The 17,064-nt window shown below is 38.4% G+C and overlaps 1 protein-coding gene across 2 annotated transcripts in view; it reads left to right on the top strand.

Annotated features, from left to right (window-relative positions):
- COG5 (component of oligomeric golgi complex 5) overlaps positions 1–17,064 on the top strand; it is a 362,628-nt gene that overhangs the window by 310,926 nt on the left and 34,638 nt on the right. The window contains exons 17-18 of one of the 2 annotated variants that reach the window (XM_003811197.6): positions 4,298–4,401; positions 16,418–16,655. In XM_003811197.6, coding sequence (XP_003811245.1) covers positions 4,298–4,401; positions 16,418–16,655 — 342 coding nt within the window. Of the gene's footprint in view, positions 1–4,297; positions 4,402–7,447; positions 7,662–16,417; positions 16,656–17,064 lie in introns of those variants that run through there. The other variant, XM_055114808.1, reaches the window with a different exon arrangement.

Here is a 17,064-nt window from a genome sequence, read left to right as displayed (position 1 = left end):
ATATGGCTCTACTCTTTTATTCTGCTAATGAAGTATATTATAGTAATTTATTTTCAAATATCAAACCAACCTTAGTCATGATGTATTACCCTTTTTATGTATTCCTGGATACTTAATGTATCCTTTTATGTATTCCTGGATACTGATTTACTTAATTTTTGTTAAGGATGCTTACTTACATCTATATTCATAAGGAATATTGTCATAAAATTTTCTATGTCTTTATTTGGTTTTGGTAGCAAGTTAATACTGGCTTCACTAAATGAGTTTGAAAGTGTTTCCTCCTCTTCTGTTTCCTAGAAGAGTTTGTGTAGAATTTGTTTTTGTTTTTGTTTTTTTTCCTCAAGTGTGTAGTAGAATTCACCAGTGAAGCCATCTGGGTCTGTAGTTTTCTCTGTAGAAAGGCTTATAACTACACATTAATTCATTTAATAGAGAAAGGGCTATTTGTGTTATCTATTCTTCTTGAATGAGCTTTGATACTTTGTGACGTTGAAGGTATTTGTCTACTCATCTTAGTTATCTAATTTGTCAGAATAATCTGTGTAATACTTACTATCCTTTTGTGGTTGGTTTGTTTAAAGACAGGGTTCCACTGTGCTGCCCAGGCTGGAGTGCAGTGGCTATTCACTGGCACGATTATGGCGTGCTACAGCCTTGAACTCCTGGGCTCAAGGGATCCTTCTGCTTGAGCCTTTGAAGTGGCTGGGACTACAGGGATAAACCACTGTGCTGAGCTCACTTAACTATCTTTTTGATGTCTTTAGGACCTATAAGAATAACCTCTTTTTCATTTTTGATGTTGTTGATTTGTGTTCTCTTCCTGTTTTTTTCTCGATCAATCTAGCTAGGAGTTTAGCAACTGTGTAAATTTTTTCAGTGAAACAACTTTTAACTTTACTAGTTTTCTCTGTTTTGTGTTTCAATTATTTCTGCTTTTATCTTTCTTTATTTTCTACTTTTTGCTAGTTTCAATACTTTCTGTTTATCTTTGGATTTGTGAGTTTTCTTTGCTATTTTTTAAGATTTATTTGAGACTTTACATCATTGATTTTAGACCATTTTCCCCACAAATAAACATTTAACGTTGTAAATTTCCCACTAAGCACTGCAATTTTTCTGTGTTATACTTGTATCTTCATTCAGTTTGAAATATTTTTCTAATTTCCTTTGTGATTTCTTATCTGAGTCATGGATTATTTAGAAATGTGTTTTTAAAATTTCTAATTACTTTTGGGTTCTGCATATATCTTGTTACTGATTTCTAATTTAATTCTGATAACAGAATTAAATGTTGATGGTTTTACCTTTTTTTAAGTAAAAGCAAGTTTATTAAGAAAAGAAACTAAAGAATGGATACTTCATAGGCAGAGCAGCCAAATGATGATTTTTAATGATTATTTTAAATCATCATTTAAAATCTGATGAGCTTAAATTAAATTTTATCATGTGAGTGTGATGGCAAAGAACACTCCTAATTTTCTTTTGCCAGAAATGTATTTCACTTTCATCTTTGAAGGATATTTATACAGAAAATAGAAATATGGGTTTGAAAGATGTTTTTCTCTTAGCACTTAAAATATGTTCCACTGTTTTCTGGCCTCCATGCTTTCTGATAAGAAGACATTACTTATTAAAATTAGTTCCCTTGTATGTAATCTTTTTTTTTTTTTTTTTTTTTGGCTAGTTTCAAGATTTTCTGTTTATCTTTGGTTTTCAACAGTTTATGATGTGCCTAGGCATAGTTCTCATCAAAATTATCCTGTTTGGGATCTGCTGATTTTCCTGAATCTGTAAATTCATGCTTTTCATTATTTTGAGAAGCGTGAGGCCTTTTTCCCCCCCGAGTAGTTTTGCTGCCTCATTCTCTCTCTGCCCCATTATTTTCTTTTCTTACGGGACTCCAGTTACCAGTATATTAGACATTTTGCAGTTTTTTCTTAGGTTTAATTATTTTTTAGTATTTTTTCTCTTCTCCAGAGAGATTTCTGTTAATTCTGTCTTCAGGTTCATTGACTCTTTCCTCGGTCATCTCTACCTATAATTCTTCTACTAAGCCTATCCCGTCAATTTTACAATTTCAGCTACTATAATTTTTAAGTTTAAATATAACTTTTTTTTTTACATTTTCATTCACTCTACTGAGATTTCCTATTATTTTATTTATTGTGTGCATATTTTTCCTTGCCTCATTGAGGTTCTTGCCTGATAATTCTAGAGTCTGGTTCATCTCAGGGTTAAGCATCTCTTGATTGTCTTTTCCCTTGAGAATTGATAAAATTTCCTAGCATTTTATATGTGTAGTAATTTTGAATAAATCCTGAACACTGTGAATGTTATGTTGTGTAGAAACAGGATTTTTTTTTTTTTTTTTTTTACCTTTTTTTATAAGCATGTTGGTGATTTTGCTTTACAGGCAATTAGCTTGGTTATACTCAAACTGTGTACTGTCATACCTTCAGTTGGCCACACCTCAATCAGTTCACTTCTTTGAGCCTCAGTTGCAAGCCACATTTAGTTTGCTCTGCACATGCATTATTGATAGTTAGCTGAAGACTCGTGCCGAGTTTAAACATAAAATTAGGCGGTCTTCTCTGGCTCTCTCCTTTTCAAGCTCCCTCTCTCACTCTCCAGCAGCTCTGTACCACTGCTGTGGCCTTATAGTTGTACTCCTTTTTGTAGTCTAATTTATCCAGTTTACTCTCCAACATGGTTTTTCCTAAATCCAAATCATTAACCACATTTTGTCTATTGCTTAAAACCCATCATTGGTTTCCTGGTACCTTTAGGATAAATTCCTAACTTCTTAGTAACCTATACAAAGTACACCTCTTGCTGCCTCTGTCTCTTCCAGGCACTTATACTCCATATATGCTGAATGTCTTGTGGTTTCCCAAGTGCCTCAGCTTTCCCAAACTCCTATGCTTGGGAATCCGAAACTTTTTGAGTGTCAACATGACGCTCAAAGGAAGGTGCTCACTGGACATTTTCAGATTTTGGATTTTGGGTTACTCAACATGCATAACGTTTTAACTATTCTCACTAGACTCTGAGCTCCTGTATGGAGGGCAAACTATATGTATACACACACACACACACACACACACACACAATCCTGTACATTGTATATTTATTTTTACCAGAGATTAAGGGTTATAGATTAGGAATTTAATGATTAAAGGTCCTATATTTTACCTTTGCTCATTGATTTTGATCATTTGTATGAGCCAAAACTATCTATCTTCATTATATTATCTTTGAAGTGTGTATAATATATTTACATTTTTGATTTTACGTGTTTTGAGCCTCAGTCATTATTTTCACACTAAAAGCCCATAACTAAGACCTAGGGTTTTACATCAAGTAAATGATGATTTATACCTCCCTGTTGAACAGTTTCCCAACCATGGCACTATCAACATTTTGAGCTGGGTAATTCTTTGTTATAGGGGCTGTTCTGTATTCCGTAAGATGTTTAGCAGCATCTTTGTCCTCTACCTACTAGATGCTAGTAACACACTTGTACCCCCATCCCCAACTGTGACAATGAAAAATGTCTTTAAGCAATACCAAATGTTTCCTGGGGAACAAAACTGCCCACAGTTGAGAATCACTGCTGTAGAACTCTCAACTGAAACCTAATTCATGAAATGCCCAACTGTTGTGCCCTATTAGAAACATTGTTCTGGAGCCTACTTGCGGGTAGAAGGTGGGAGCAGGGGAAAGAGCAGAAAAAAATAACTATTGGGTACTAGGCTTAGTGCCTGGGTGATGAAATAATCTATACTACAAATCCCCATGACAAACTCCTATATAATAAATCTGCACATGTACCCTTGAACCTAATAGTTAAAAAAAAAGAATCAATGTCTGTTTATTATATTCACTCTGGTTAAAAGCATATGATGTTGTTCCAATTCTTAAATAATTACTTTTGGTCCTGCCTGACTCTTTTGTGAAACTTAAATGTGTTCATTTGACCTTTACCTCATTAGTGGAACTACTGTCTTCTTGCATATGCCTTCCCTTTTTCATGGGCTTATTTAACCACTGAACCTTTTGGAAAAAATAAGAGTGGGGGTGTTGAAATTTGTTAGTGCCATGTTCCACATATTTTAAGCTTTAAAAATCATTACCGACAGTGGTTAGGGAGAGGAGCAGACTTCTGTTAACTTAGTCTGCATTTGATATAATATGAAAACTGTTAGTCACGGTGTTTCTCACATCTCAAATTTCTTTGGGTTGTTTTTCTTTAATCTTGCCTCTTCTTTTTCTTTCTTTCTTTTTTTTTTTTTAGGCTATTCATGCTCTTATGGAAAATGCTGTGCAACCCTTACTCACTTCTGTGGGAGATGCTATAGAGGCCATAATCATCACCATGCATCAAGAAGACTTTTCTGGGTAATTACTTCTAACCAAATTTTTACTAACTTTTACTGCCTTTATTTTGTATTCTCACCTCTATGCTTACTCCCTAAGCTGCCCGCCTGCCATCCAGGGCCTTGTTCCTTTTGTGATGGCATTAGTTTTCAGCCCTCTTCATTACCCATTGTGAGCGCCATTCACAGATTAAAATTTTTCAGTTCTCATTTTCATCACTTCTCTCCTCTTTTTAAAAACTTTTTCTTTAGGAACAGTATCACATTACATGTACATACATTTCTCTCTTATTGAAACATAAAATGAGTCTGTGGGACTTAGCCTGGTACTTCAGGACTTTTGGTAGTTTGTACCGTCTCCCCTTCCCAAGCTTGTCTTTTTCCTTACTTCTCACAAATACCCTCTACTTCAGCCCCTTTGTTACCCCTTGGCATAGGCATGGTATTCCTTGTGTAAAATGCCCTGCCTCTGCCACTGTGCTAGTCCAAATCCTGCTTTGGCTCTGGGCAAGCTGCAGCCCAACCTCCTCCAAGATTGATTTTTCTTCCTCGGAGGTTATGTGACAATCTAATCTGATCACATCACACCTAGCCACAAACACTATGGTGTTATTCCAAACCTGTTTCATATGTGTCTTGCTCATCCATGTCATAGGTATCCTGAGAATAATAATCATAGTTCCTAATCCAATATTTACAGAAATCTTTTAAAATAGAGTAAAATGGTTTTGATTCAGTGTATTAGAAAACTTTGGAGCATTTAGAATAGTTATTTGCAAATGCTTGCTGTGATTTTTAAAAAACTTAACCACATTAAAGCTAAATACTCAAATATTAATATGTAGATATGTATTTTATATTCCCAAGTTCATAGTTATTATTTTTGAGCAGTCCTGTTTCTCTTTACATTCTTGTTGTTTTAAAGAATATCTGTTTTATGAAATTTCCATCTATGAATTTAGCTATTTATAGGAAAATATTGATTATTTCGCTGTCCTCTACTTTTTCAACTTATTATTTCATTTACAAAGTTTTTAAATTTTTTCGTAACTTTTATATTAGGTTTGGGGGCACATGTGAAGGGTTGTTACATAGGTAAACACGTGTCATGGAGATTCGTTGTACATATTATTTCATCACCCAGGTATTAGGCCCAGTACCCTGTAGTTATCATTTCTGCTCCTCTCCCTCTTCCCACCCTCCCCTGTCAAGTAGACCCCAGTGTCTGTTGTTTCCTTGTTTGTGTTCATAAGTTCTCATTATTTAGATCCCACTTATAAGTGAGAACACATAGTATTTGGTTTTCTGTTCCTGCAATAGGTTGCTGAGGATAATAGCGTCCAGCTCCATCCATGTTCCCACAAAAGACATGATCTTGTTATTTTTATGGCTGCATAGTATTCCATGGTGTATATGTACCACAATTTCTTTATCCACTATGTCATTGATGGGCATTTAGGTTGATTGCATGTCTTTGCTATTGTGCATGTGCGATGAACATGCACATGCATATGTTTTTATGGTAGAATGATTTATATTCCTCTGGATATATAGCCAGTAATGGGATTGCTGGGTCAAATGGTAGTTCTGCTTTTAGCCCTTTGAGGAATCACCATACTGCCTTCCACAATGGTTGAACTAATTTACACTCCCACCACAGCGTATAAGTGTTCCCTTTTCTCTGCAACCTCACCAGCATCTTATTTTTTTGTCTTTTTAATGATAGCCATTCTGACTGGTGTGAGATGGTATCTCATTGCGGTTTTGATTTGCATTTCTCTAATGATCAGTGGTGTTGAGCATTTTTTCATGTGATTGCTGGCTGCATGTATGTCTTCGTCTTCTTTTGAGAAGTGTCTGTTCATGTCTTTTGCCCACCTTTTAATGGGGTTGTTTGTTTTTCCCTTGTGAATTTGTTTAAGTTCCTTATGGATTCTGGATCTTAGACCTTTGTCAGATGCATAGTTTGCAAATATTTTCTCCCTTTTTGTAGATTGTCTGTTTACTCTGTTGATAATTTCTTTTGCTGTGCAGAAGCTCTTAGGTTTAATTAGATCCCGCTTGGCAATTTTGCCTTTTATTGTGATTGCTTCTGGTGTCTTTGTCATGAAATCTTTGCCTATTCCTTTGTTCAGGATAGTATTGCCTAGGTTGTCTTCCAGGGTTTTTATAGTTTTGGGTTTTGCATGTAAGTATTTAATCCATCTTGAGTTGATTTTTGTGTATGGTGTAAGGAAGGGGTCCAGTTTCAATCTTCTGTGTATGACTAGCCAGTTAGCCCAGCACCATTTCTTGAATAGGAAATCTTTTCCCCACTGCTTGCTTTTGTCAGCATTGTTGAAGATCAGATGGTCACAGATGTGCGACCTTATTTCTGGGCTTTCTATTCTGTTCCATTGGTCTATGTGCCTGTTTTTGTACCAGTACCATTCTGTTTTGGTTATGGTAGCCTTGTAGTTTAGTTTGAAGTCAGGTAACGTGATGTCTCCAGCTTTGTTCTTTTAGCTTAGGATTGCCTTGGCTATTCAGGCTCTTTTTTGGTCCCATCTGAATTTTAAAATAGTTTGTTTTTCATTCTGTGAAGAATATCATTGGTAGTTTGATAGGAATAGCATTGAATCTGAAGATTGCTTTGGGCAGTATAGCCATTGTAATCATACTGATTCTTCCTATCCATGAGCATGGGATGTTCTTCCATTTGTTTGTGTCTTCTCTGATTTCTTTGAGCAGTGTTTTGTAGTTCTCATTGTAGAGATCTTTTACCTCCCTGGTTACCTGTATTCCTAGATGTTTTATTCTTTTTTGACAATTATGAATGGGATTGCCTTTCTGATTTGGCTTTCAGTTTGGCTGTTGGTGATGTATAGGAATGCTAGTGATTTTTGTGCATTGATTTTGTATCCTGCAACTTTGCTGAAGTTGTTTATCAGCTGAAGGAGCTTTTGGGCCAAGACTATGGGGTTTTCTAGATATAGAATCATGTCGTCTGCAAACAGAGGTACCTTAACTTCTTCTCTTCCTATTTAGATGCTCTTTATTTCTTCCTCTTCCCTGGTTGCTCTGGCTAGGACCTCCAATACTGTGTTGAATAGAAGTGGTGAGAGAGAGCATCCTTGTCTTGTGCTGGTTTTCAAGGGGATTGCTTCCAGCTTTGGCCCATTCAGTGTAATGTTGGCTGTGGATTTGTCATGGATGGCGCTTATTATTTTGAGGTATGTTCCTTTGATACCTAATTTATTGAGAATTTTTAACATGAAGAAGTGTTAAATTTTATCAGAAGCCTTTTCTGGGTCTATTGAGATAATCATGTGGTTTTTGCCTTTAGCTCTGTTGATGTGATTAATCACATTTACTGATTTGCATATGTTGAACCAATCTCGTGTCCCGGGGATGAAGCCTACTCGATTGGCCTGAAGTTTTCTTTTTTTGCTGTGTCTCTGCCAAGTTTTGGTATCAAGATGATGCTGGCCTCATAGAATGAGGGTTGGGGAGGAGCCCCTCTTCCTCCATTTTTTGGAATAGTTTCTGTAGGAATGGTACTAGCTCTTCTTTTTACATATGGTAAAATTCGGCTGTGAATCCATCAGGCCTCAGACTTTTTTTAGTTAGTCAGCAATTCATTACTGATTCAATCTCGGAACTCATTATTAGTCTGTTCAGGGAATCAGTTTCCTCCTGGCTGGGTCTTGGGAGGGTGTATGTGTCCAGGAATGTGTCCATCTCTTCTAGGTTTTCTACTTTTTGGGTTTAGAGGTTTCTGATTTTTTTTTTCCTATGGGGTCAGTAGTAACATTTTCTTCCTCATGTCTAATTGTGTTTATTTGATATTCTCTCTTCTTTATTAGTCTAGCTAATGGCCTATTTTATTAATTTTTTTCAAAAAGCCTACTCCTGGATTCATTGATCTTCTGAATGGTTTTCATGTCCCTGTTTTCCTCAGTTCAGCTCTGATTTCTGTTACATCTCATCTTCTGCTAACTTTGTTGATTTGTTCATGCTTTTCTAATGCTTTAAGTTGTAAAGTTAGGTTGTTAATTTGAGATTTTTTGGCTTTTTGATGTCAGCATTTAGTGCTATGAATTTTCCTCTTAACACTGCCTTAGCTGTGTCCCAGAGATTGTGATATGTTGTATCATTGTTCTTGTTATTTTCAAAGAACTTTTTGTTTTTTTGAGATGGAGTCTTGCTGTGTTGCCCAGGCTGGAGTGCAGTGGCGTGATCTTGGCTCACTGCTGCCTCCACCTCCTCGGTTCAAGCGATTCTCCTGCCTCAGCCTCCTGAGTAGCTGGGATTACAGGCCCGCACCACCCCTACCCCAGCTAATCTTTGTATTTTTTTTAGTAGAGACAGGGTTTTGCTATGTTGGCCAGGCTGGTCTCCAACTCCTAACCTCAAGGGATCCAGCTGCCTCAGCCTCCCTAAGTGCTGGGATTACAGGCATGAGCCACCACGTCCAGCCCAAAGAACTTCTTGACTTCTGCCTTAATTTCATATATTTACCCAAAAGTCATTCAGGAGCAAGTTGTTTAATTTCCATGTAATTGCATGGTTTTGAGCAATTTTCATAGTCTTGACTTCTGTTTTTATTGTATTGTGGTCTGAGAGTGTGTTTGGTATGATTGATGTTCTTTTACATTTGTTGAGGATTGTTTTATGTCCAATTATGAGGTCAATATTAGTGTATGTGACATGTGGTGATGAGAAGAATGTGTATTCTGTTGTTTTGGGATGGAGAGTTCTGTAAAGGTCTATCAGTTGCATTTGGTCCAATGTTGCATTTAGGTCCTGAATGTCTTTGTTAATTTTCTGCCTTGATGATCTATCTAATACTGTCAGTGGAGTGCTGAAGTCTCCCACCGTTATTGTGTGGGAGTCTTTGAAGGTCTTTGAGATTTTTTTTTTTTTTTTTTGAGACGGAGTCTCGCTCTGTCCCCTAGGCTGGAGTGCAGTGGCGTGATCTCGGCTCACTGCAAGTCTACCTCCTGGGTTCACACCATTCTCCTGCCTCAGCCTCCTGAGTAGCTGGGACTACAGGCACCCGCCACCGCACCCGGCTAATTTTTTGTATGTTTAGTAGAGATGGGGTTTCACCGTGTTAGCCAGGAGGGTCTCGATCTCCTGACCTTGTGATCCACCCGTCTCGGCCTCCCAAGGTGCTGGGACTACAGGCGTGAGCCACCGCCCCAGGCCGAGACTTCTTTGAAGGTCTCTAAGAATTTGCTTTAGGAATCTGGGTGTTCCTGTGTTGGGTCCATATATATATAAGATTGTTAAATCTTCTTGTTGAATTGAACCCTTACCATTATGTAGTGTCCTTATTTGTCTTTTTTGATGTTTGCTGGTTTGAAATTTGTTTTGTCTGAAATTAGGACTGCAACCTCTGCTTTTTTCTGTTTTTCATTTGCTTGGTATATTTTCCTCCATCCCTTTATTTTGAGCCTGTGAGTGTCATTACATATGAGATGGGTTTCTAGGGTGATCTCACTGTTCCTTCCCCAAATCGGAGGCAGCAGAGGAAGGGATCTTAGTAGTGGCTGTGGCCAAGGGTCGTTTGCTTGTCTCCTGGGGGCTCCACCCCAGACAGATGCATGTTAGCACTCACTCACTAGAGTCAGCCCAGTGGGGGAGGGTCTAAGCTGTGGGCCTAGCAAGGAGTGTCTATGCTGTGGGCCCAAGCCAGGGGTTCTCCTGGTGACAAGCAGTGGGGTAAGAGGCAGGGGGACCTGTGGGAGACAGACTGGTTTCCTCTCCTTGGGTTGACTGCAGCTTGTTGGAGGTGTGGATAAGGTACTTAGGGTCTTTGCTCCTTCATTAATCCAAGGGTGACAAGGGCAGTTCCATTGCAGGGGCAGTGGCAAAGAGGCTCTCAGCTGCCACTGGAGGCTCTGCTCTTGGAGTTGCTGAGTTGCTACTGCTTGATAGCTCTGGCTGGGGATGGCTGGAGGCCCAGGCCTGCCCGGTGAAGAGATATGGGAACAGGTACCCATGTAACAGTCTGGCCACTTTGCCATAGGGCTGCTGCAGTATGCTTGGGGCCCATTCCAGTCCCTAGTAGACTCGGATTTTCCAGTGCTTGGAGTTACCACCAGTGAAAGCACTTTTCTGGGCAGTGGGGGTTCCCCTGGCTCTGTGTTGCTCCCGGGTGAGGCGTTGTCCTGTTTTGCTTTTCTTCATTCTCTGTCGGTCAGGTTGTTTCCTTGATTAGTCCCTGAGTACCTGGATGTTTCAGTTGAAGGGGTCTGTTCCTCTCCATGAGAGCCCTGCACACTAGCTGCTTCTAATTGGCCATATTGACCTCTCCCACATGGGAAATGTGGGAAATGTCAAAAGATCAATCTAGGCTGGGCACAGTGGCTTATGCCTGTAATTCCAGCACTTTGAGAGGCTGAGGCGGGCAGACTGCTTGAGCTCAGGAATTCGGGACCAGCCTAGGCAACATGGTGAAACCCTGTCTCTATAAAAAATACAAAAATTAGCTGGGTGTGGTGGTGTGCATCGGTAGTTCCAGCTATTTGGGGAGCTAAGGCAAGGGGATGGTTTCAGCCTGAAGGAATTGAGGCTGCAGTGAGCCGTAATCATGCCATTGCACTCCAGGATAGATGACAAAGTAAGACCCTGTTTCAAAAAAAGGAAAGATCAGTCTCTATTTTAAAAAATATATGAAGCACAGGCTGGGCACGGTGGCTCACGCCTGTAATCCCAGCACTTTGGGAGGCCGAGACGGGCGGATCACGAGGTCAGGAGATCGAGACCATCCTGGCTAACACGGTGAAACCCCGTCTCTACCAAAAATACAAAAAAAAAAAAATTAGCCGGGCGTGGTGGCGGGCGCCTGTAGTCCCAGCTACTCGGGAGGCTGAGGCGGGAGAAGGCATGAACCCAGGAGGCGGAGCTTGCAGTGAGCCCAGATCACGCCACTGCACTCCAGCCTGGGCGACAGAGTGAGACTCTGTCTCAACAACAACAAAAAAAAGGCCAGGCGCGGTGGCTCACGCCTGTAATCCCAGCACTTTGGGAGGCCGAGGTTGGCAGATCACGAGGTCAGGAGATCGAGACCATCCTGGCTAACACGGTGAAACCCCGTCTCTACTAAAAATATAAAAAAATTAGCCAGGCGTGGTGGCGGGCGCCTGTAGTCCCAGCTACTCGGGAGGCTGAGGCGGGAGAAGGCGTGAACCCCGGAGGCAGAGCTTGCAGTGAGCCCAGATCGTGCCACTGCACTCCAGCCTGGGCGATAGAGTGAGACTCTGTATCAAAAATAATAATAGTAAATAAAAAATAAATATAGATAGATAGATAGATGGATATAGATATATATATGAAGCACAGAAGGGTAAAGCGAATTCTACCCAAAAAAAAAACTATATTTGGAACTCAGTATAACATAGGATTATATAACTGCTGATTACCAATATTTGAGAGGAAATGGTTTTTGTTCAAAAGTGATCTGAAGTGTCCCAGTTAGATCAATCATGAATGCCTCTCAGAAGGGAGCCAAAACAAGCTGATTTTTGAAGGCTTATTCTATAATAACAGTGGTGACATACTTTTAATTTAATTAGTGAGCTGCAACTAGTGCCTATAGATAACACATTAGACATTAACAGCTGAAAGTTAGTTCCCAAATAGATGTGTTTTTACTAATTTGCTTAAATACTAGTGAGCCAAACTGTTTCTTCAACTGATAGGTTGCCATGAGTATGAAGCATTATTTTAAGGTGCCTAACATTGTCCTTATTTTTTTTCCCAGTTGCTTTGGTGACTCCATTTCAGCTCAGTGTATACAACAGTCATTTGAGATTCATGTATACAGCAGTCAGTTGAGATTCCAGTGAAAGTTATTCATGTATAGCAGTACAGGCATATGGAGCACTGCTGCTTTTATTTAAAGTATTGCCCCCATGGCAGTAATTTTCCTACTTTGTAGAATCTTGTGATTAGTAATTCTGTAATGGCATGTCATTTCATATATATATGGCTTATGTGAAATATGAGGTGGAGTTGGATTAGTCAAGAAACAGAAATTGCCTTTATTTTAGGGCCAGCCCCCAGGGATAACAATTAGAAAAACAATAGTGAAAACCTGACCCTTCAAGCCCTCCACACCTATTCCTAAGTAAAAGGAATAAAGTTTACCTTCAAGTCTAACTTACATGTGGTAGGGTTACAGACTCCCCTGCTATTTAAAGAGTAATCATGGGCTGGGCATGGTGGCTCACGCCTGTAATCCCAGCACTTTCGGAGGCCGAGGCAGGCAGATCACTTGAGGTCAGGAGTTTGAGACCAGCCTGGCCAACATGGTGAAACCCTGTCTCTACTAAAAATACAAAAATTAGCCCGGGGTGGTGGCAGGCAGCTATAATCCAAGCTACTGGGGAGGCTGAGTCAGGAGAATCGCTTGAACCCTGGAGGCAGAGGTTGCAGTGAGCCAAGATCGAGCCACTGCACTCCATCCAGCCTGAGTGACAGAGTGAGATCCTGTCTCAAATAAATAAATAAATAAGTAAAGAGTAATCATCAACATGGTTTCTTGGTATTTGAAATTTATTTTAAAAGACTGACGTGTTTCTTTCCAAATTAGACAAAAATTAAAATGTAAATATCTGATTGACATAGAACATTGATTAAAATTGTTGCAGTCAATGTAAAGTGACTCATATCTGATTACAGTTTTGAGTAGGGAAGGGAAGGCAGTGAAAGCAGAACTCTACATTATTAAAGTGATAGATGAGCCCCTTTGTGGAAGGGAGAGCACTCACACAAAAGGTTAGTGGCATGAAGATTAACATTCACTTCTTGGTTATGCGTATGTTTAATTCTTCTATTTATATATATTTGGCCACAAACCAAGTCTGGACAAATTAAAGAGAGCTGAAATCAAGTATCTTTTCTAATGACAATGGTATGAAACTAGACATCAATAATAGGAGAAATCTTCGAAATTTCACAAATATGTGGAACTTAAACAACATGCTCCTGAACAACCAGTGGATCAAAGGAGAAATCAAAAATATCTTGGGACAAATGAAAATGGAAACAAAATGCATTTTGTTTAAACAAGTAAAATATCTATACACTGAAAACTATAAAACATCAATGAAAGAAATCAACAAAAACACAAATAAATGGGAACATATTCTGTGTTCATGAATTGAAAGAATATTGTTAAAAGGTCCATACTACCCAAACCAGCCTTCAGATTTAATGCAATCTCTACCAAAATTCCAATGTCATTTTTCACAGAAATAGAAAAAAATAATCCTAAAATTCATATGGAACTACCAAAATCTCTGAATAGCCAAGTCAATCTTGAGCAAAAATAAAGCTAGAGGTATCACACTACCTAATTTTAAACTATATTACAGAGCTACATGATGATTAAAATGGCATGGTGCGCTGGCATTGACCAATGAAACAGAACAGAGAGCCCAGAAATGAGCTCACACATTTACAGTCAATTGATTTTCGACAGAGGTGCCAGGAACACTCAATGGAATAAGGACAGTTCCTTCAATAATAAATATGTATTAGTAAAAATGGATATCCAGATGCAGAAGAATGAAATTGGACCCTTATCTCATACCATATGTGAAAATCAAATGAAAATAGATTAAGAACTTAAATGTAACACCTGAAACTAAAACAAATTTAAGAAAACAGGAAAATCTGAGCAATAATTTTTTGGATTTGATCCCAAGAGCTCAGACTACAAAGCAAAAATAGACAAATGTGATTACATTTATCTAAAAAGCTTCTGAACAGCAAAGAAAACAAGTGGAGTGACAACCTATGGATTGGGGAAAATACTTACAAGCCATACATCTGATACGGGGATTAACGTCCAAAATATATAAGGAACTCAAATCAATAACAAGAAAACAACCTGATTTAAACATAGGCAAAGGACCTGAACAGACATTTCTCAAAAGAAGACATACAAATGGCCAACAGATATGTGAAAAAACATTCAACATCACTAATCATCAGGGGAATGCAAATTAAAACCACAATGAGATTGCACCTCACACCTGTCAGAATTGACTTATCAAAAAGATGAAAGATACCGAGTGTGAAAGACGATGTACAGAAAAGGGAACCCTTGTATACTGTGGTTGGAATGTAAATTAGGCAGCCATTATGGAAAACTGTAAGGACGTTTCTCAAAAAACTAAAAACAGAACTACCACATGATCCAGCAGTCCCACTTCTGGATACATAACCTAAGAACTTGAAATCAGTATGTAAAAAAGATATACGCACTTCCATGTTCATTGCAGCATTACTTACAATGGCCAAGTTATGGAATCAATCTAAATGTCCACCAACATTTAGATTGATAAGTGGATAAAGAAAATGTGGTATACATACACAATGGAATACCATCCAGCCTTCAGAAAGACAGGAATTCTGTTAATTGCAACAAATAGATGAACCTACAGAACATTATGCTAAGTGAAGTAAGCCAGACACCGAAAGACATATATCACATGACCTCACATATCTGTTGTCTAAAACAACCGAATGCATAGAAACAGAGAATAGAATGGCAGTTAGCAGCTATGGGGTGGAGGGAATAGAGAGATGTTGGTCAAAGGGTACAAAGTTGCAGTTAGGAGGAATAAATGATAAGTATTTAAGGTGGTGAGTATGATTACCTTGATTCAGTCATTCCACACTGTATACATATAACATTACTGTGTATCCCCTTATTATATATTATTATAATTCATCAAAAATAAACATTAAAAAAAAGAAATAGATTGGCACCATTTTTGGATAGGGAGGCTTCTTTTATTTGTTTGTTTTTGCAGCCTGGCCTTGTGGAGTGACAAACCTAGAGTAAAGCTAGGCTATGCAGTTGTCTGAATCCGGGAAAACCAAACCCCACATGAAGATGGCCGTCATTTACTAAGGCTCCCCTGTACCCAAGCGCCACTCCATCATGTGATGATACTGCAAACAAAAATGTTCCACCATACACCCTTCAGCAGCCTTGCTGTTGTTGGCACAGTCTTATACCTGTATGAAATCCCTTCCTGCTGGAACATAGGCCTACTTCTTCTATCTCTGTCTGCTTCTGAAAGTGACGGACCTCTGGTTAGCATCCTATTTATAGTAACCACTGCTGTATTTGAAGATAATTAAGTTCAACTCATTCTCTTGCTCTAAGCATTTTAGTCATATCTGTTGTTCTTCTATAGACCATCACCAATTTCTCTACGTCATTCTCAGAATATGGAAACACTTAACTTGCTTTTTGAAAAAGATTCAGCATGATGTAGCCAGTGATCTCATTTATTAGAAAATATCAGGTGTTAGCTAGTTTTGGTATATCTCTTTCCTATAAATATTTCACATTCTTTTAATATATTCTTTAAAGAGCAATTATAAACATTTATAAATTATAAATAGTATTTCATGGAGCATCAGCTGGTATCATTTGTTGATCCAAATTAAAGCCTTTCCAAACCTCATCATCTAGAGGAAAAAATTGCATGCCATGTGTACTGTTACATAACCATTTCCACAGTCAGAATTCTGTTGGACTGATCTGATTAAATAGCACAAGAGCAGAGAGATCTTTGCCAAGAATTTGTATAGGGAAAGCAGCATTTTCTGCCATTGCAAAGTATAAAATGCTATTTCAGGATCCATTATTGATGCATTCAGTTAGCAGGCAAAACATGTGAGTGGATGGAGAGTTGAGAGGCTGGGAGGGACCTCGAGAGGCCAGAGAGTAGCACTTGTATGATTCATCCAAGACAGATGGTTGTCTATTTCATTCTTAATAATCTTTAGGTAAATGGATTCTAAAATTCCTTCAGTAATCCTCCTGGCATCTAAACCACTTTTTGAAATGTAATTTTTAAACATTGTTTTCTGCTAACGCTTATCAAAAAGTAATTAATGTCTTTTATACCATTAAGGGAAAACATTACAAAGGATTGAAATAGCAGCATTGGTGGGGAGAGGGGTACAAAATCAAAGAGTGTGATTTAGTGCAGCGGTGCTGAAAAGGGCTGCTTTTTCTTTTACAGGTCATTATCCAGCTCAGGAAAACCTGATGTTCCTTGTTCTCTGTACATGAAGGAGCTACAAGGTTTCATTGCCAGAGTTATGAGTGACTATTTTAAACACTTTGAATGCTTGGATTTTGTCTTTGACAACACTGAGGCTATTGCCCAAAGAGCTGTTGAACTTTTTATCCGCCATGCCAGTCTCATAAGACCTCTTGGTGAAGGTGGGAAAATGCGACTTGCTGCTGATTTTGCACAGGTACATTGATGAATTACTACAAAAGAAAAAATGTTTTGGCCTCAATATCATCTATTAAATGAAAGAATGTGTTTTCATCAGTGTTTTTAAAGAGTTGCAGCACAAAGAAAAGTAAGCCCACTTAAGCATAAATAGTTAAAAAAAAAAGGGAGAGTTTAAAGATACTTTTATACCAGATATATTTTTCTTTGTATTTAACAAAATAATTATCCCTCTCTTTGGTATTTCAAGGTTAAGGTGAAATAGCTCATTCCACAGGAAAGCAGCACTTCCCATTTTTATTTCATATGGGATTTTCTCACTATTTTACTGTCCCAATAGGTCAAACCTTGCTGACCAATAATGTAGGCAATGAAATCATATTTCAAACAGTGAAAAGAGACCGCTTGTTGCCATGTCACCATTCCAA

Source organism: Pan paniscus, chromosome 6 (genome assembly GCF_029289425.2).
Source record: "Pan paniscus chromosome 6, NHGRI_mPanPan1-v2.0_pri, whole genome shotgun sequence".
NCBI classification, from domain to species: domain Eukaryota; kingdom Metazoa; phylum Chordata; class Mammalia; order Primates; family Hominidae; genus Pan; species Pan paniscus.
Note: the sequence above shows the minus strand (reverse complement) of the source record. Positions and strands in the feature narration are given on the sequence as shown.